The sequence below is a fragment of the Xiphophorus hellerii genome, chromosome 13, assembly GCF_003331165.1.
Source record: "Xiphophorus hellerii strain 12219 chromosome 13, Xiphophorus_hellerii-4.1, whole genome shotgun sequence".
In the NCBI taxonomy this organism is placed as follows: Eukaryota; Metazoa; Chordata; class Actinopteri; order Cyprinodontiformes; family Poeciliidae; genus Xiphophorus; species Xiphophorus hellerii.
This window is the reverse complement of record NC_045684.1, coordinates 24,434,228-24,454,033: the sequence shown is the minus strand read 5'-3', so window position 1 is coordinate 24,454,033 and position 19,806 is coordinate 24,434,228. Positions and strand designations below refer to the sequence as shown.

Genomic DNA, 19,806 nt, shown 5'->3' with positions numbered 1-19,806 from the left:
TTGTACAATGCCAGGCTTGCAGACACTTTTTCAGCCGTACCATTTGACTGAAATCAGGGCTTTTCCATTGTTCTTTTCTATGCCATCTTTTTTGTTAAGTGCACTAGTTCCTCCAGCTTCATAACACCCCACAACAGTCTGTTGCCACCCTTGTACTTTTCATTCAAGCTCCCCCCTTCTCCCTCCACATGTAATGGTCAAACACTTCAACTGTACTTGCATAAGATCAAATAAAAATCAATGTGTTTGTTCCTGAAAGCATTTACAAACTGTAATTTGGCTTTGCATGTTTCTTTTTGTGTATTAGCTTATTCCTCTCTGAGTGCCCTTTCAGCCCATATCGATACAGATATCATGTTACTGAGAATGGGGACATTGTTATAACAGCTTTTCCAGCACTCCAGCATTCCTCAACATCTTTCTCTTTTGTTCTTGAATTGCTTACACAGAACCTGCTTTCTTCCTCAACAGCAGCTCACCAACACCCGGTGCGTAGACTTTAAATAGATGTGATGTAGGCCCGCTTTCTAGTCTCGGTCAGCATTATTGAACACTAAGCCGGTTTTCACGAAAAGACAAGATGTCACTTAAGTAGGCAACATTTCTTATTGTCAGCCTTGGAAAAACGAAGCCCAGAGGAACTGACAGCTAAATCTGTTAGTTTGTCAAACCAAAATGCGAAAGGTGACCTATAGCAGGATGTTGGCACTGCTACCGTAGTTGGACATTATATGTCTTTAGTCTGTCTGCGGATTGTGCAAGTGCTGCCAAAAAGCCTGTAAGCATCACTGACTGAGCCCATTTTGGTCTGGATGTCATTTTCCCAACACTGATATAATAGGATCCTTGACCACAATGGAACCCCTCAGCTACCGCTTATTCTCTAACACTTAAGTGCTTTGAAGTGGCAAAAGACAAAGTCAAGAAAACAATGAATAATTTTAAGAAATGTCAGGGTTTGCATCAAGATAGAAACATTGGGGAGTGTATGGCCCCACATATCCAATATGGTTATTTGTATATTGCATCAAGACGTTGGACACATTTAGCAAACAGCTTGTCAATTTCTGCTTGTCTAAAGCTATTTCAGAGTAATTAGAGACTCCAAATTGTTTTGATGTCACCAGAATGCTATGAAACGCCTTAAAGAATACCGTTGTTATGACAGTTCATCCTACTAAATGAAATGTCTGCATGGTGGTTGATTTCAACAGCTACACCTAATGGTAACCCTTACTTTTTCCAATGCATGTTTTTTTTAATGGTAAGTATGTTTTTGCTGAACAACTGTACCTCAAAGAGCTGTTTCCTGGTTCTGACAACTCCATATGTTGACAAAAGAGATGACCGGAGATGACAAAAAACGTGTGGAACATCAGGGTTCCTGTGCAGTTCAGAAAAGTTTGGAAAAGTCTATTAATTTTATTTACGTATACAGATCTAGATAGGTATGAAAACGAAATTATTGTTTGAGGAAGTGTTTCTATTTCCTGACTATATTCCAGTTCTTATTGTGAAAGTATCTGTCTCTCTGTCCATTAATGTATCTACTTCCTAACAAAAATCATCTGCTTCAGAAATGTTGTTTATTTTTTGATTTTAATTACCTTGTTTTTGGTCATTTATTTTAGTGCATTGTTAAATGAGCTGTACCGCAAATGTATTTGTAACACATAAAATGATTGAGATCTAATTAACATTATTTATTTATTTTATAACCACAATGTAATGTTAGTGTATTGTGTTTCTGACAACCAAATCGCCTATTTCATTAAAGAAATTATAATTTAAACTTGTCACTTGATGGTTACATTTACAGTTACCATACTTTGGAGACAAACAAATGTTTGTGGTACTGGGGCGACCTCTGGTGGCAGGAAGTCGCTCTATATTTTAATGTTTCCGTCTCCGGCGGACATATTGCTTACTGGAGCAAATTCTGGAAAGCTAGCAGTGGGGAAAAGGATTTGAACTTGGTATACATCTTCACGGCTTACTATACTTAAATCATAAACACCATAATGGGTAAGTCGTCTTTATATCTAAAAGTGTTCAGGTGACTGAAGTGTTTTCTGTGTAGTCGAAGGTAATAATTAGAAAATAAGTCTGTGACTTTAGTGTAGCTACTTAGCTAACACGTTAGCTGTTGTAGCTAATAATGTAGCGTATGCACGCAGTTGGAAATTGTTTATGGCGTTTTAACCTGGGGTTAAATGAACGACCATTTATCGGCTCCGTGACACTTTTAAACTTGTTCAGAGGTATTAGTCAAGTTGTAAACGTTTAATTAAACAACGACGAAAAGGGAGTGCTAACTTGAGAAGCTAACTTGAGAAAACTTGGCTAGGTGCTAACAACTTTAGCACCGCGCTTTACCATTACAATGACCCACGTAGTTTTTAACCAAAGGTCTTACCATTTTCGTGAAGATATTTACTTCTTATCGCCAATTTTGTAGCTACGTTTTCTGAGTCCTACTTTCCCATTTTTATGTACAAGCAAGCTTCGAGAACCACGTTATCAAGTTATTTAGATGTATTTGTTTAGTCTGTTATCTACAACTTAAACACGCTATTTAACCCGTGAATGCACCGCGCTAACTAAGCAGGAGTCACCAAATGCCTCGTCGTTCTTAAGTAAGTTGGCGAAGTACAACAGTTCGGACAATAAGGTATAAATTTGTGTTAGCATGTGTGCTAGCTTCTGTGCCTTAGTTCTGTCATTCAGCCTCTTTCCAGAGACCCCGCACAGTTACACAACATTGGGGGTCGGGTTATAATAAGACCGTGTGCTTTCTGGAAGGTTTTCAGTGGTATTCAGACTGATAATCTCATTTAAACCCACAAAAATACGCTGCTGGCATAATTTTGTGTTGTATTTTGTAAGGCTAGAAGTCGGAGGGTAGAGCTAACGTCGGCTTGTGTTTTTACCTCATTGCACAATTTCTGGTAAATGCTTAATAAGGGTGATAAAACTGCCTGGTTCAGTTTGTCGGTGTTTAAATGTAATCTGAAGACACTATCGTGATGTGTTTCAATTGTAATCTAACATAGATATTTGATGATATCATCACTAAAATGCCAAATTATAAAATTCCTGAGAGGATTCCCGCACAATCTGAAAAGTATTAGAATAAGTAATATTTGTATTTTCAGACTTTCAGACATTTTTATTTTTCTTTGTCCTTCACTTTGTCATCCTTCCATTTATCCAGTTGTCGAATTTCCCTTCCATCCCCTTCATGTTTTTTTTTATTCTCTATTTAAAGCCTTCCAGGTTAGCTATGAATTCACAGGAGACATTCATATTCATTTAAAATTTATATGTATACTTGCATAAAAAATAATTTATAGAGCTGAAACTGTGGAAATTTGAGTCCAGAAAGTTACAACACTCTGCGTAAGAGTCAACTTTTCTGTTGCAATGTGTACGTCTTCTGATTTATTTCAGAGATTTTGCTAGCTTCTTGGTCGTCATTTCCTTCTCGGTTTAGCTAGATGATGCTATAAGCAAGCCCAGCGCAACAGTTCCCCTCCCCTTTTCTGCCCAGAGGGGTCCCTGTTTGCCAGTGGGGGTCTCGGGGAATTTCCAGTGCAGACAAGCAACTCCCAGCCGGGCTATTTTTGTTCCACCTTGCCCAAACGGCCAAACGGGCCAAGCAGTTGTCACAAAGAATATAATCCAGCTACCTTTTTCGTAGAAAAAAGACACACACAAAAAAAGAGAGCAACCAGCTGTTACTGGTGTTTGTCAATCCCAGCGGCTCCACCATCTGCTTCCCACATTACACACCTTTTACAAGGCTGCTTGGACAAAACGTGACCTCAATTTCCAGAGCTTGTTGGAATATTTAACCTTAGGACACCCTGCTGGTAGCCGGGGAGACGGGTCTTTTTGAGACTTTTTTGGCAAGTTTGTCAAAAATTTATTAAATAAAAAAATTAATTGCTCTCTGCTAGGAGCAGCTTATGTTCATGTATGTATTTTTAACTAGTTTTTTTTTTTCTTTCTAAGCTAATTTATGCAAGACTTTCCGACCAGTCTCTTTCTAATATTAGAAACCTGAGCGGGAGAGACGAAGTCATACTTAATCTCTCATGTTTACTCATACTTCCTTACACGTTTTTTTTCTTTTCTTTTAAACTGCATTGCCTTCAAGTATTATAGGCAATTTACAGACAGCAGGAATAATAGGAAGAAAAGTAAACCAAAGATTTTGAGATTGGGCTCAGTAAACAAGTAAACAAACAGGGGATACATATCTGTAGAGTCTGGGTATGTTCCAAATACTAGTCAAATAAAAAAGACAAGACCAAAAGAAAAAAAAATGTTGTGGAAAAAAAATATCTATTTTCCTTAGTAGTTTGGCAGTGGATTTTATTACAATATTTTGAGGTACTATTGTGATGGCAATAAAAGTGAGCATTAGTATTATAAGAACCATTTCTTACATTTATTTTAGGTAACTATGTGACTGTAACTGTGTGTTTAAAAACACAAATGCTGCCCATATGTAATGCTCTTCTCTAGGACAACAGTGACATAAAGAGGTGTGATTTGTATCACTAAACTAACCAAATGTATTTATATTTATTGACGCTTTTGAGCAAATACTGGAGAAAATAGTAAAACTATCAAACCAGATAACAAAGACAGGTTTTTTTTTTTAACATCGTTAATTGGAGTTTATTGTGACACGGATAAACCGAAATTCTTGTCACGATAAACTTATCACATTAAATGATGAACGATTCAATACTAGTTCCCTGCTGGCTTCTTGACCTCGTGTCTGTGTTTCTCCGGGCCGTCAGAACCATCAGCCAGTCCGGCCAAGGACAACTACAGGATGAACCGCTACAAGAACAAAGCACTGAATCCAGAGGAGATGAGGCGCAGGAGGGAAGAGGAGGGCATCCAACTCAGGAAACAAAAACGAGAACAGCAGGTGTGTCTCCCTCGTCAGATTTGATTGTTTTTGTTTCTTGGTTTAAACCTTTCTTCAGCAGGATGATTCTGTGACTCTGTGGTTGTTTGCAGCTTTTCAAGAGGAGAAATGTGGACGTTCTCAACGAGGAGGAGGTCATGTTCGAGAGTCCGCTGGTGGACTCGTACCTCAACTCTCCAGCAACAGTGAGTGGCTCATTTTCCTAATGATTCTTGAGCAGCGGAAACAATTTGAGGCTTTTCATAAAATGTTCAATTTGGTTTTTGATGTTAGAAGTGATTTCGGTGCTGAGGGCCTCAGCCACTCAGAGTGTTTGTGCTCGTTCACGTCTAGGAGGGAGTCATCACCAGAGACATGGTGGACATGCTTTTTTCAGAAGACCCAGAGCTTCAGCTTGCCACGACACAAAAGTTCAGAAAACTACTTTCCAAAGGTTTGTGCAGAACATTGTGTGTTTGTGGTACAAGCAGAAATATATTGCGTCTTGGCATGGAACCATGAATAAAGCAGACAGTTCAGGACTATTGAAGTGAGATTCTGGTAAAAAGTTGTAAACATTGTCTCTTACCTGATGTATGTAACTTTCTTGGCCTCATTAAGTATAAAAATCCAGATTAGTTGGTCCTCACCTCCAGCATGTGGCACGTTCTAGTGGAACCAAGACCAAAGCAGGCCTCTACCCTCTTAAAGGGGCAGTATTAGGTGTCTTTCAGACACACAGCGCCATTTTATACGACAGTCAAGTAACTGTTATCTTCAGTTGTTATAAAAATATTATTAAATATGACTTAAAATAAATTTGACAATGTAATTTAATGCCTTGAAATTGGGCCTTTGTCTCTTTAAAATCTCCAACTCTGCCTTCAGGAAGTCATAAGATGGCTCCTCTGTTAACCCTTTAACATTTTTACCAGCATTCACTGAGCAGTAGCTCCTGTAATGAGCTCAGCAGAAGTTCAGTTCCACCAGGCGTTTGCTAGTCGATGTTGACCAGTCTGGAGCTGGACACTAGGTCCATCCAGGTGTGTTGCACAGCTGAATGATTGCCACGGGAGATTAAGGGATTTCTCGAACATGCATGAAAGAATCAAAGCAACAATCCAATGATGAGGGGAATACTAATAACATGACGTGAAGCTCAAAAAGTTGATTTGACATGATACTGCCCCTTTAAAAACTCCTCTGGTGAACTGGAGAACTGTTGTCACTTTGAAATATTTTTGACTTGGAACCATATGACAGCAGCACAATGCCAATGTGAAAACGGTTGAAAAGTTCATAAATTGATGTTCACATAAACTGTTCCTGTATTTTTAATTGCAGTCGTTTTAAAATACGTGTGGCGTTTCCCAAACCAGCCGCAGCCTTGGGACTGGAACCAACTAATCTGAACTGCAGTTATAATACTTCAGAAATCCTAATCTATCTGCTTACAGTGGAATAAATATTATGGTCAGCTCATTAAGTCATGCTACCTTTGAGTTACACAAAAGGCTAAAATTTAAAGTTCAAGTTGAGCTGTTTTTGACCAAATTAAGTTTACATTACAAATATTGTGAATGTCAAAACGGGCAAATGTAAGCACCATATTTTCCAGAGTACAAGTTGCACAAGTTAAAAAAATGTGTCATGAAGGAAAAAAAAAACATGTAAGTTGCATAAAATATAGTATAGAAAGGTATAAAATCCTTGTTGACTGACATATTGAAAGATTGTGCTCCATATTTTCTGTGATTAAAAATGCAGCCGGTCACTGTCACAATGCTCTGATCTGATGTGTTCTGCCATTTCTTTTTACTAGTCGTTGTGATTTAATACAGTATTTCTTTTCTGTACATACATTAAAGTATGTTTTAAGGCATTTTTACTCATAGATCTCCAAATAACCGATGACTAAATGTAAACCCTTGTTCTGTTTCTAAATAGAGATCACCAGCTGATGCTGCGTAGCGTCATGGCTTTTGAACTGCAGTTACAACATCTTGCATGTTTATGTACCATGAAACTATGAAAAAAAAATATGAAAAAGGAACTAATAATTGTTGCTTTAGTTCTAATAATTATTTTTGACTTTAATATTTATTTTCAGAGCCCAACCCACCGATCGATGAGGTCATAAACACAGCCGGCGTTGTGGAGCGGTTTGTGGAGTTTCTGCAGAAGAGCACCAACTGCACACTACAGGTCTGCTCATTAAAACTCTAAATGTTAAGATTTTAAATGAAGAGCTTGATCTGTACCACAATAGTTTTTTTTTTTTTGTTTGGTTTTTTTGTGCCGCTGCAGTTCGAAGCTGCCTGGGCCCTGACCAACATCGCGTCGGGAACATCCCAGCAGACGAAGACGGTCATCGAGGCCGGAGCCGTGCCCATCTTCATCGAACTCCTCAACTCAGACTTTGAGGACGTCCAAGAACAAGTAACACATTTTTCAGCTTCAGCTCTAAGGCATGATGTTGTTTTGCTGCCCGGTGAGATAAAGCGGCCCTCGTGTTTGTGTGTGTTCTCCAGGCTGTGTGGGCGTTGGGTAATATCGCCGGGGACAGCGCGGTATGCAGGGATTATGTGCTGAACTGCAACATCCTAACACCGCTGCTGTTGTAAGTTCTTACGTTTTTTTGTTGTTGTTTTTTTACAGTGTTATTACATCATGACCAAGCCCAAACAAGTCTCTGCCTGAGACATACTTCTGTCATGATGTTATCGTCTGAGTTTGTGTTTTGTTTTTTTTCCCTCAGGCTTTTGACCAAATCTACTAGACTGACGATGACTAGGAATGCAGTATGGGCTCTGTCTAACCTCTGCAGAGGCAAAAATCCTCCACCTGCTTTTGAAAAGGTGACACTTCCACATAAACACACTTGTTGCTGAATTCTGAAATGGAGTTGATCTCAGTCCTTTGGCCAAAGAAGCAATGAAATGACCCAGAATTGGGAGCCGAATATAACATTGTGCTGTTTGATTATTTGTGGTACATATAGATTATCAAACCCAATTCTGTAAAAGTTCCTCAAATGTCCAAAGTGCTTTAAAATCTTCCAGAGTAATCCTAAAATTTGTGGTTGAAGTAGTTTTTTTATTTGACATTGAAAATTTGTTGGCAAACAGTTACTTGTTCTCAAAAGTAGCCACATGTCGTCCTCCAGTTGTGTCGCTTTAAGCCGGTCTGTTTGCCGTTCCATCAGGCTTGATCTCAGTGTCCAGAAACTTTAGAAGAGATTTAAAATAATCTTTTGCTGTGTCAGTAAAAAGTTCAGTCTCCCGTTAGATTTGCCCCTAATGATAATCTCAACCGTAAACTTGTCCTGTCCAGGTGTCTCCCTGTCTGCCCGTGCTGTCCAGGCTCTTATTCAGCAGCGACCCAGACTTGCTGGCAGACGCCTGCTGGGCTCTTTCCTACCTCTCCGACGGCCCCAACGACAAGATCCAGGCTGTCATCGACTCAGGCGTCTGCAGGAGGCTGGTGGAGCTGCTCATGTACGTTTGGGGTTCTCGCCGTACCCGTTCCGTCACGCTTAAGTCGCAGCTGTGAAAACATGGTCCTGATGATCGCTGTTACTTATCGCTCCTCTCTGCAGGCACACAGACTACAAGGTGGCCTCTCCTGCTCTGAGAGCCGTCGGAAACATCGTCACTGGAGACGACATTCAGACACAGGTTTGTTTCAGAAATCAGCTCAGAGAAATACATTAATATGGAGTTTTACTCGTAGTGTTAATGATTCATTTATTTTAAGGCTCTAATATGTAACTTATTTTAAAAAATTAATTTTTTTACATACTTTTTAAAAGTCACTGTTTTGTGACTGTAATATGAGAGATTATTTGTGGAAAGATCGATCTCCATCTCCTCCTTGAGCTAATGTTGCTGTCTGAAGAAATACAAAACCAACCAATCAGAGCCAGGAGGTCTTAACGAGGTCAATAACCCACATGTACTCGTCTGGTTATTTGTTGTGTTTAGGTGGTGTTGAACTGCTCAGCTTTACCTTGCCTGCTGCACCTCCTCAGCAGTCCTAAAGAGTCGATTCGTAAGGAAGCCTGTTGGACCATCTCCAACATCACAGCTGGAAACCGAGCACAAATACAGGTGACCTTTACACATTACTAGGGCTGAAACGATTCCTTGAATGATTCGAATACCTTGTTTATTAAAATTCCTCTAGGAAAATGTACCTGCCTCGAAGCTTCATTAATTTATGTCTTTATTATTTAGCGTACCATGTTCCAGCTGGGACATTACTTGCGTTGCGCAGAGCTCTGACTTCCGCCTCTGAGTTGTTGACGAAAGCTAAGTGTTGGCGGCATAACTTCCAATTTACAAGTTCGGCCCGTGGGGATTTTATTGATTAATAATAATGCCCGGGTCTTTGGGGGACCAATAGACATCCTTAAAATGACTGGCGTGATGCCTGGAGTACGGCAGCCTTTCTCCTCCGGGAGCTGCTGGTTCAGAGCGAATGGCGGGAAGAGTGCTGCAGGAGTAATTATATAGGTGAGCAGATAGACTGAACACGGCGGGCGGCTGAGTAGTTGATGCTTACAGTGTAAGTGTAGCTTTACGGACGGACCGCACAATAAATGTTTTGTCACCCGGTCTGAACAAACGGATGGCAGAAATCATCGTGGTGGTACATGGCTGTAGATGAGTTTCTGAGTGTGATGAACAAAGATGCTGTAAATATCCAGTATTGCTCCCCCCGTTCTTACCTTCGTCCCCTGGTCTACCGGTCGTTTGTCTGTCCCCTGGTCTGGTCTATTTCCTCCCCTCCACTCCCATCTTAAGTTCGCTTGCCCCCAGCACACCAAGCCCTCCCCACTCCAGAGACATTTCCTGTATTCTCAAACCCAAAGCGTGACAGGTAAGGGGCAAGGTGAGAGTTCATCTATTAAACTGACTGAAGATGAATACATAAACCAAAAGCTGGAGTATAGACATTTTTATAAGCGTATTTGTGAGCCTGCCTCTTTATTATTGAATTGAATATAATTTTAGGTCTTTGTATAACTTTCCTTCAGGTTAACTTAGAAAGTGAGCTATTATTGTTACAGGTTGGTTTTCTAAACTATAGAAAAGTTACTGTTGGAGATGCTCAAAAATGAAAAATTGGACTGATATTGATATCCGATAGTAACACCGGTGTTATGCCAGATTTACCAATATTTTATTTGATCTTTTTTTTATTATCCGATTACTCGATTAATTGTAAGAATAATCGATAGATTGCTAAAATATTTGTTTACAACAGCCCTACACATTACTGACGCAGAAACGTGCTGAGAGAAAACACCTGTTGTCTCTTAGATTGAGTTAATTTGATGCTGCGGTCTTGATGGAAGGTTTCCCCCCAACATTTTTAAAACTGTTAATAAAAATTAGATTGAAAAAGTTGTGTGTATGTAACCAACATTACTGTTTGAAAAGCTGTTTTTCAGAATTACAGGTAGGAGTGATGTGCAGTGAAGGCACATCAAGTGCCTTCACTGCAAAAACACAAAATCCTACTAGGTATGTTTGTGTAGTTTCTACTGAAAGTATCTTTTTACTCTTGAAATAAGACAAAACTAATTTACAAGTAATTTTTCAGAAATGCGTAGAGGCTTGTTTTAAGTAAATAATTTCTTAATAATGATGGAAAAAGTACCAGACCCAGTGGGAGATTATTACTCTTATGATAAAACTGTCTTGCTATAGGTGAAACAATCTGCCAGTGGATCTAATGCTTCCTTTTTTTAATCAGTGTTAAGAAATTTAAATCAAGCTCTTGTATGTTGCTTAAGTTACCTGTGAGTTACTTTTGTCTTTTGTCAAGTGTATAAAGATATTTGTAGCAGAAACTGAACCAAAAATACTTGGTTTAGTTTAAAATAAGATTTTGTGTTTTTGTCCTTTTACTTTTGCACATACTTGGAATTAAAATCATAATGGATTTAAATGTGCTTTATTTAGACACAATGCAGAGTAGTGCAAATATGTGAAGTGGAAGGAAACTACTTAGTTTTTTAAATTTTATTTTATTCTTACAAAAGAAAATCTGGAAAATGTGTGAAGCTTTGGTATTTGGCTCTCTAATCAGTCTTCTAATTGTAAACATAGGAGAATATAGAAATAGACATTTTTCTACATGCAAAAAGAGTTGTGTGGTGGTAACATTTATAATTCATACTCAACAAAACAACCCTCACTGTGCAAGCATGTGTTGGCAGCACAATGCTGAGCTTTCCCTCTGAGGAAGGTTAGAAAATAATTCTGAAAACACCATGTTTTTGGTTTTTTTACTTCATAATTATACCCAATTTTGAGTTAATAATCACATAAAATCCCCCTAAATATATAGAAATATGTGATTGGGACATGAGCAAATGGTAAAAAGTTTAACAGGTGTAAAAACTTTTCTGAAGTTTGCTGCTTGGTGTTTTCCCCCATTTTTCCTTCTTTGAATCATGCAAACCCTTCCGGATTATCACTATCATTATTATTATGATGTAAAAGGGTTTATTATCCAGATAAATTGTAATGCAGCGTTTCATTCCAAGCACATTATGCTCCAGCTCACAGTGATTGAGAGGTCTGTTTTATTCACTGTGAAGGAAATCACTGTTACTGTTACAGCAGTAATACGACGCCTCCATGAATATTTAATATATTAATCTCAAATATTCTCATATTACTCAATCATATTGTGGACAAATCACTTCAAGAAAAAAACAATCGCTGTAAAAAGTGTGCTTGGCCCGAGACTCTCCTGCTCCATCTCTCATAACAATGCTCTCATTTTCTGTTTCTCTCCAGACGGTGATTGATGCCAACATCTTTCCAGTCCTAATTGAAATTTTGCAAAAAGCGGAGTTCAGAACCAGAAAAGAAGCAGCATGGGCCATCACCAACGCTACATCTGGAGGAACACCAGAGCAGATCAGGTGCGTTTTAGTTTGACGTAGAGGCGCCTGCATCCGTTTCCCCTGTAATCGGATTCTTGCTCTATGTTAACATATGAACCATTTGTGTTTGTATTCAGGTATCTGGTGAACCTGGGCTGCATCAAGCCCCTGTGTGACCTCCTCACCGTAATGGACTCCAAGATTGTTCAGGTGGCGCTTAACGGGCTGGAAAACATCCTGAGGCTGGGCGAGCAGGAGGCCAAGCAGGAGAACAACGGCACTGGCGTCAATCCCTACTGCAGCCTCATCGAAGAAGCCTACGGTACGCCGCTCACTCATACGAACACACAGAATCTTTACAATGGAGGTTTATTATGCATTCTGACATTCGCTAATGGCTGCCTTTTTTTTAAACTCTGAATATCATAATGTCTGCCGGCATGTTATGAAAGAGCAACTGGCTTCAGTAAGACAGTGATTTCAGACTAAAGTTAAGAGATATTCCACTTACATTTTATAGACAATTACCAATAAGACAGTAACCTGTAGAAGCAACCGTAGACTGAATTTATAGATCCTGCTGTTGTCTGAGTAAATGCTTCAGATTTAAATACCGTATTTTCAGCACTATAAGGCGCACCTAAAAACCTTCAATTTTCTCAAAAGCCGACAGTGCGCCTTATAATCCGGTGCGCCTTATATATGGACCAATATTGAGCCACAACAGGTCTCGCAACTACGGTAAGCAGCCGCCTACTTCATTTTCCCCCGTAGAAGAAGAAGCGCGCGGTGCACGCTGGGATATATGACTGCGCGAAGCGTGCCGTTTCATTTCCATTTGTGTTTTTGTGTAAAGACCCCAAAATGGCTCCTATTAAGAGACACGCTTACGACGCAGAGTTTAAGCTCAAGGCGATCAGTCACGCAGTAGAACACGGGAATAGAGCAGCAGCGAGAGAATTTAACATGAACGAATCAATGGTGCGGAAGTGGAGGAAGCAACAAGATGACCTGCGTTTGACTGACCTGACTAGTTTGTTGACTTTCCCTTTAGCGCAGCTCCATCTAATGGATGCATAACGTAACCCCAGCCTCTACTGTAGCGTCTATTCTATGCGCCAATAATGCGGTGCTCCTTATGTATGAAAAAAAGTTTTAAAATAAGCCATTCATTGAAGGTGCGCCTTATAATGTGGTGCGCCTTATAGTGCGGAAAATAAGGTGATTTTTCTAATCTCTATACTATTTTGAGAGGATTTCAGAGTCTTGTTTATAGAGCACTAGCTGGTGTCTTGTGATCTGGAAATTAGGATGTGATTTCCTCCAGAAACACATCAAATTGACCTGAGGAAATGCAGTTTAGATTGTCGGAAGGGGAAAATTAGGACAGAAATCGACATAAAAATGTTGCCGTGTGAACTCTTAAAAATGTTGTTAGAAGTCCTGAATGATCCATTCACAGATCAGATCTGTGAATGGTCAGATCTTTCTGCCTGCTCAGAGTTGATCTTTTGTAAAATTGCCCAATATTTAAAAGCAGACAATTTCTCAATTTATCTGTAAGATTTCATGATTTTTTTAAAATGTATTTTTAAGTTAAAATCTCAGCCAATTAAGAATTACCTAAATTCTTACTATATGCAAAGTTTCTGCTTTTCACTATTATTATTTGTCTATATTTACATTTACTTATTACTTTAGACAGTCAACCCAGAACAGGAATCAAACCTATTAGTTAGAACAAAAAGATCCGGAGGACTACACTAGTTGCTGAGACTTTTTGTCAGCAACTAGGCACTTTGAATTGCCTAGTTGCTGAAAATGTACTAAATAAAATCACCTTGTATTTATTTTATTTATTTACAGGACTAGACAAGATTGAGTTCCTCCAGAGCCACGACAACCAGGAGATCTACCAGAAGGCGTTTGACCTGATCGAGCGCTACTTCGGCGTGGAGGATGAAGACAGCAGTCTAGCTCCTCAGGTGGACCAGGCCAACCAGCAGTTCCTATTCCCTCAGCAAGAAGCTCCAATGGAGGGCTTCCAGCTCTAAGATTTCTTAAGTACACCACTCACCCACTGTCCCATCTGTATACTCACCCTCCACCCCCATTTTGTGGAAGGCCCCATGATGCCTGAGTCATGCCACTGTGCTCTCTCGCCTGATCTCTCCAAGCACACATACACACACACAAACCCGCCCTTTGGAGGAAAGCTTAAACTGTCGCCCTCTTAAGCCCTAAAACTGCCCTCTCCAACCATGCTTTTCCACCAGTTGGACAAATGGCTCACAGGGCAGACTTGTTGTTTTTTTTTGTTGTTGTTGTTTTCTTTTCTTTTCCCGGCCATTGGGAGCATTTCTTATAAACTAATAACCAAGTTGGGGGGAACTGATCACCTGAAAACCCGAAGCGGTTCGAAACGTGCACATGGACTTCTTCCTGCCGTTTGGTAGCTCTTAGCTCCGGTCGCCAGCAGCAACCAGTTAGGATCTTTATCGAAATTTCTTCACCAGTGGGACATTCCTGTTTTCTGGATTACCCAGGCATCCCCTCGCAGTCCACAAACAGGGGGCGTCCAGTTTGTGACATCAGTTTGATTTTGTGCAATGCAACATAGGCGTACCTTCTTTTTTTTTTTGTTCCTCCTCCCTTTTTAGCTTTTATTATTTACCTCTAACCCTTATTTATCTTCTCCTTTAAAGGTGTTTTTCTTTTTCTGTAAATGGAAAGTCTTTTTTTGTTTTCTTTTCTATAAAGAAATACCCTAATTGTTAGGCTTAGGGCTGGCCTAAACCTGCCGCCCAAGCGACGGGACGACTTTTACGTTGTAGTGGGGAGGGAATAGGTGAGATGTAACAGAATAAATTGAAACTAGGAAGGACTGTGATTGGGATTTTGGTGAAGGTTAAGAGTTTTTTATTTTAACCATGAAAAAAAAATCCACTTTTTTTTCTTTTGTTTTCGAGGGCGGGATATTTAAATATCCTTATATTCATTGTTTGCTGTGTTAATAACATTTGAATTATGAAGTGATCTATTAAACAAGGCATAGTTCAGGGGGGGGTCAAGGTGGAGCAGAGCCTGCTGCGCTGGCAGCAAACTGAACTTCTTTTTCTGTCTGGCTGTATTTAAAAAGAAGGTGGAAAAAACCTTCTGCAGTAGAGACAATTTCATAGTTCAGTGGTTCAACTGAACCCCACCTCCCGGCCCCCTGCAGTGTAAATGGGTTCCTGCTTGGCAGTCGGGCCCTATGGTGGGGGGTCTCTGCATGGTATTCTACCACCCTGCCTGCAGCCACGGAGGATTCCTCGCCAAGTGCAACCTGTTGGTACGGAGAGGCGAAACGTACCTTGTAAAACAACACGCAGGGCTCAAAGAAGAAGCTGGACTCTAACACGATAACTTTAGGTGGTGTGAATAGTGATAGTTTAGTGACCACGGTGGTGTTTTCTTTAGTGGTAGAGTTGATTAATAGCCTCTGGCGTTCGATATCACTATATCTTTGAGGAATGGAGATGACAACCGCTAACGACTTTTTGCATGGGACAGTTGTGCTTATGTGTGGGTGTTTTGTTCATGTAAATAGCCTCTTCCTCTGCCCAGCCAGGACAATTCTGCTGCTTCAGTGTGGGTCTAATAACAGCTGGAGGGTTGGAAGATAGCTCTGAAGATAAGTGACAAGCCTAACTGCAACAAAAGTTCAAGTATCTAAATAGAAGTATATTTGGATTTTGATGTATTTGCATTAATATATCTCTGCGTACACTTCATGCACACTTGCATACAACACCAGCTGAAACACAGATGAGTGACTAGAAACAAAAACTAGCTTCCATTACAAAGAAAGGGGGGAAAAAAAGGAGTAGTAAAATGTTCATGTTTGAGCACAAACTTTCTTTAGCTCCCATTTCTACTGTAGTAAATATTTTGTTGAATGAATTGGTCAAATGCAGAGTTGCTTATTGCTATGGAAACTTGTCGTTGTTTCTAGCCACAGGACTTCTGATGGTTGAGATTAGCTGAGTTGACGCTGACCAGGGATTGGCTGTGTTTCTGTTCAGGCCAGTCTCTGGTCAGTGTTGAGGCGCTGTAGATGAAGTAGAAGTGTGCTCGTGTGAGTTTTGACTGACAGGCGCTGTGTGAGGGAGTAGGTCTATTGACTCTATCAAGAATATGTCCTAATCAGAGTCGGGAGGGGGGAAGGGAAACTGCTGCTGTTCTGCGGATTGCTGAAGCACTCAAATGTATGGAAGATGAACACAATCAGGTTTCTTTAAAGTAACCAAATAAAACAATCTTCTGAGGATTATTCTGACTTTTCTTGGAACCCCAAAGTGGTAAACAATTTTTGTATCATCTGTAGTTGCAATTGGAGGTTCTCATCCATTCACTGTGGATGTGTTGTATTAATTTGGGGCTTTTTAATGCTTTTGAGTTGTGAAATGACTTGTGTAATCAAGGCAGTCTGAATTCTACCTGGAAGCTCACATGTATACATACACCTCCCTGCCTTTGCTTCCCTTTAGACTTGGCTAACTTAGCTTTAGCAAGCTGCAGAAAAACTACATGCCTTTTGTCGCCATTAACAACCTTCTGGCATAACTGACAGAAAATTTGAAGGTCACTTTTTTATCCAATTTTTCTGTTTTCCTGGCAGTGAATTTGCTCATCCAGGTGAACTAATTCCATCTAGATTGAAGAGGAAATCCAAGCTAGATGGAACATTCTTGGTTAGCTAAGAAAAACTGGCATCTTTCTTGGTTAGCCAGTGTAAACATTCGCATCTGTCATTGAAAATGACTATCTCTGCCCAGACGAGTCATCTGACTTTCATCTTGTTCAGAGATCTTTTCAAAGAAGTATACCGGTGGGAGGGGGTATGTATAATTATGAACCTGCCTGGACAGAAAATCCACAATAAATTCCAACTTAAAATGAATCCAAGTTGCTTGTATTATCATCCCAGCCTGGACAAGCAATCCTTCAAAGGCATTAAAACCCCAAAATTACTGTGACGTTTGTGCGCATAATTATTAAAAGTAAACCTCTGACTGACGTTTCTCAGCTGCCTCTTACCACGTTAAGCACCATTCTGCAAGATGTGTTAAACATGATCTGACAGATGACTCTGTGCCGAGTTTTATCCGCAGAATACGAGTGCTCCCGGTCGACGCGAGAAGTCGAATCATGAATTAATCAACAACATCTTACCTCTACCCGACAGAAGTGTAGAGCAGCATTTAGACCCTGGAGTCTTTGGTTTCCTGGCCAATTCTGTGCTTGGCCTACAAATATAATGCCAGAATTGCAATATATATAAATAAATATATATATATTAAAGAAAAAAATCATTGCATCAAGGAGAGAAAGAGAGAGAGGAAAAAAAAGTTTATATTTCTTAAAAATCAAAATGCACTCCTGCTCACTAAAGTGCCAATCCGACCAACAAAGACTGGAGGATCCTGCGTTTCTGTCTTTGACTTGTAGATTATTTCTTTATATCTTTATTTACTTGAATGTGCACATGTTTTTTGTGCAAACCATTGCTGCTCTATTTTCCTTATCTTTCAAGTTACATTATTTGCCATTGTTTCTTAAGGTGGCATTCTTTAACAATGATGTCTAATTATCTGGGTTGGGTTTTGGGAGCGGGTGGTTGGGTGGGGGACTGACTTGACTCTATAAAACGGATGTTTTTCATTGACGGGATGTTCTCTACGACTCTTGTTGTGGTTTTCGCTGCGCGTAGCTCAGCTGCTGCACGGCTGTTTGGAATTGTACCACCAGTTTCTGTTGAGACCGGTGTTTAGCCTTTAGCATTTAGCTCAAGCCGAGGCCCCCGGTCCTTGTACGAAAAGTAGAAAATAGCTGCACTAGATGCAAATACATACCGAGAACTGACCATCATAGCAGACTGATGCAGGCACCAATCTCACTGCCAGTTAGTTTACCAAAGTTTTGTCATCCTCATCGCAGCATTTTCAGTCCCTCCCTGAGAGAAAAGGCTCTCTTCTTCTTTTTTTCTCCCCAAATTTAAGCTCAGTTGAATCCAATTCCGAAGACTGCATTTAAATCTCAGAGACGAGATACAAACCTGATCTCATGTGACTTGAGGTCAGAGGGAAACTCTTGATGTTTAGGGTTTTTTTTTCCTTGAGTATTAAAATGTGGAGATTAAGGAAAAAAAATAAAGTGCAGCAATTTACATTAAAGTGTTATAATTTAAACTATGTATGTTCTGATACATTGACAGGGATTCAAATACAATTCTGATCACTTCTGAGAAGTGGAGAAAAAAAGCCTCAGTAGAACTTGTAACAGGATGAAGTAAGCGTAGTAAAAAAAAAAAAAAAGAAGACGAAGAAGAGGAGGTGAGTATCCAAAAGCCTTCCTGCTTCTCTTCTTTTCTGTGATTTGTATCATTTTTGGAATATTTGATTGTTTCAGTCGGGCTGCACGATCAGAAAACTTGTTACTTAATATGGGAGTGAGTTTAAAATAATAATAATAATAAAAAAAAAAAAACTCTTCAAAAAAAAAAAAAGATTCACATCTTAACTTGTCTTCCGTCCTGGACGCTTTTGGTGTCTTTATAAAAATCTAACGCCTCGGCTCGACGTCTATGCTACAAATGTTTACAATACTCCTCGTTTCTAAAATCCTATTTGTATGCCATCACTAAACAGTCCTGATGCATCCTCTGCTCTGGTCTTCTCATTTCTGTCTCTATTTATTTTCCTCTTTTTTTTTTTTCCCCGGTCAGTACTTTTCTTTTTTTGCTCCAAATTAACCATGTTGTATACTGTGACTCGACTGGACTTTACCGACGGTATGAATGAGTGACGAGAACCTAACCACACTTCAGCTGAACATGATACACAAACATAAACATGGAAGAGAAAAAATAAATAATAAATAAAAAAAAAACAGCGCATACAGGAATCTGCAACAATATTAGAAATGTAAAGAAACTGTAATGAATTTAACATTGTTCAGAGGAAATACTGTACAAAACAAATAAAGTTATGTTTCAACCCTTTCATGGATGTAATGTGTTCTTGCGTGCGAGTTGTGACAGAAAGGGAACCTGGATCCATGGAGAGACATACTACTACATTTTGGGCAAGTAGAACCTTTGTGGTTGTGAAAGGATGTTAGATTTAAGTACATGTATGTATCAGAATGGCCCAGTGAAAGTCCAGATCTGATTCAAATTGATAGTTATGAGACCTAAAAATGCCTGTCGACAGATGCTCTCCATCTAGTCTCACTGTTGAGCTACTTTGCAAAATTTCAGTTTCTACGTGTGGAAGGTCAGTTGACCCAAATACCTAAAGCTGTGATGACTGCAAAAATGACTAAAAAATTGGAAGCATTCACTTTAAAAAAAAAAGAAAATATATATATATTTGTAAAAATAATAAACCCTGCTTTTATGATCAAGTCATGAAAAAATACACTGAAGTTTTGTGGATATGTCAAAATCCACAAAACGACGCACAATGGTCGATGCACATTGACCATTGTGCGTTGATGAATAGTCTTGCAATGTAATCGGAATCCCATCATTGCACATGTTAAAGATTTACCGGATTTCTTCACAGGATACACTATGGCACAGATGTTAGTATTGTTTTCATTCATCAAGTAGATCTTTTGCTGAAGTACAGACCGCTACAGGAGATCTTTCCTGCCCACAGGCATTTTGAAGAACCTTGGATATTACACTGAGTTACAAAAACATTTTGCTTCCATTTGGTCTTGATAAGGTAACTTCAATTTAATTATATGTAATTTTAAGGCTTTAGAACAAGAAGCCATTTTCTTCAATAAAAGGGGCAAATTTTATGGTATGCTATTTCTGCAAATATAACATTGAAAACATGTAACAACTTCACCTTTTATATTTAAAAACAGTTTTCAGGTCTTTAACGTTTCCAACCAAAGTTGTGAACAGGTACTGTGAAAAGAAGAACCT

General features: G+C 39.4%; 1 protein-coding gene across 1 annotated transcript; it reads left to right on the top strand.

The window, feature by feature from the left end:
* Window positions 1–1,906: 1,906 nt before the first annotated feature.
* On the top strand, window positions 1,907–18,868 carry kpna6 (karyopherin alpha 6 (importin alpha 7)). The gene is made up of 14 exons (XM_032580374.1): window positions 1,907–2,025; window positions 4,812–4,945; window positions 5,038–5,130; window positions 5,279–5,378; window positions 7,035–7,129; window positions 7,232–7,363; window positions 7,456–7,544; window positions 7,683–7,782; window positions 8,258–8,421; window positions 8,523–8,601; window positions 8,908–9,033; window positions 11,737–11,864; window positions 11,963–12,147; window positions 13,692–18,868. The coding sequence occupies exons 1-14, from the start codon at window positions 2,022–2,024 to the stop codon at window positions 13,877–13,879; spliced, it is 1,617 nt and encodes a 538-aa protein (XP_032436265.1). The 5' UTR covers window positions 1,907–2,021; the 3' UTR covers window positions 13,880–18,868.
* Window positions 18,869–19,806: the final 938 nt, after the last annotated feature.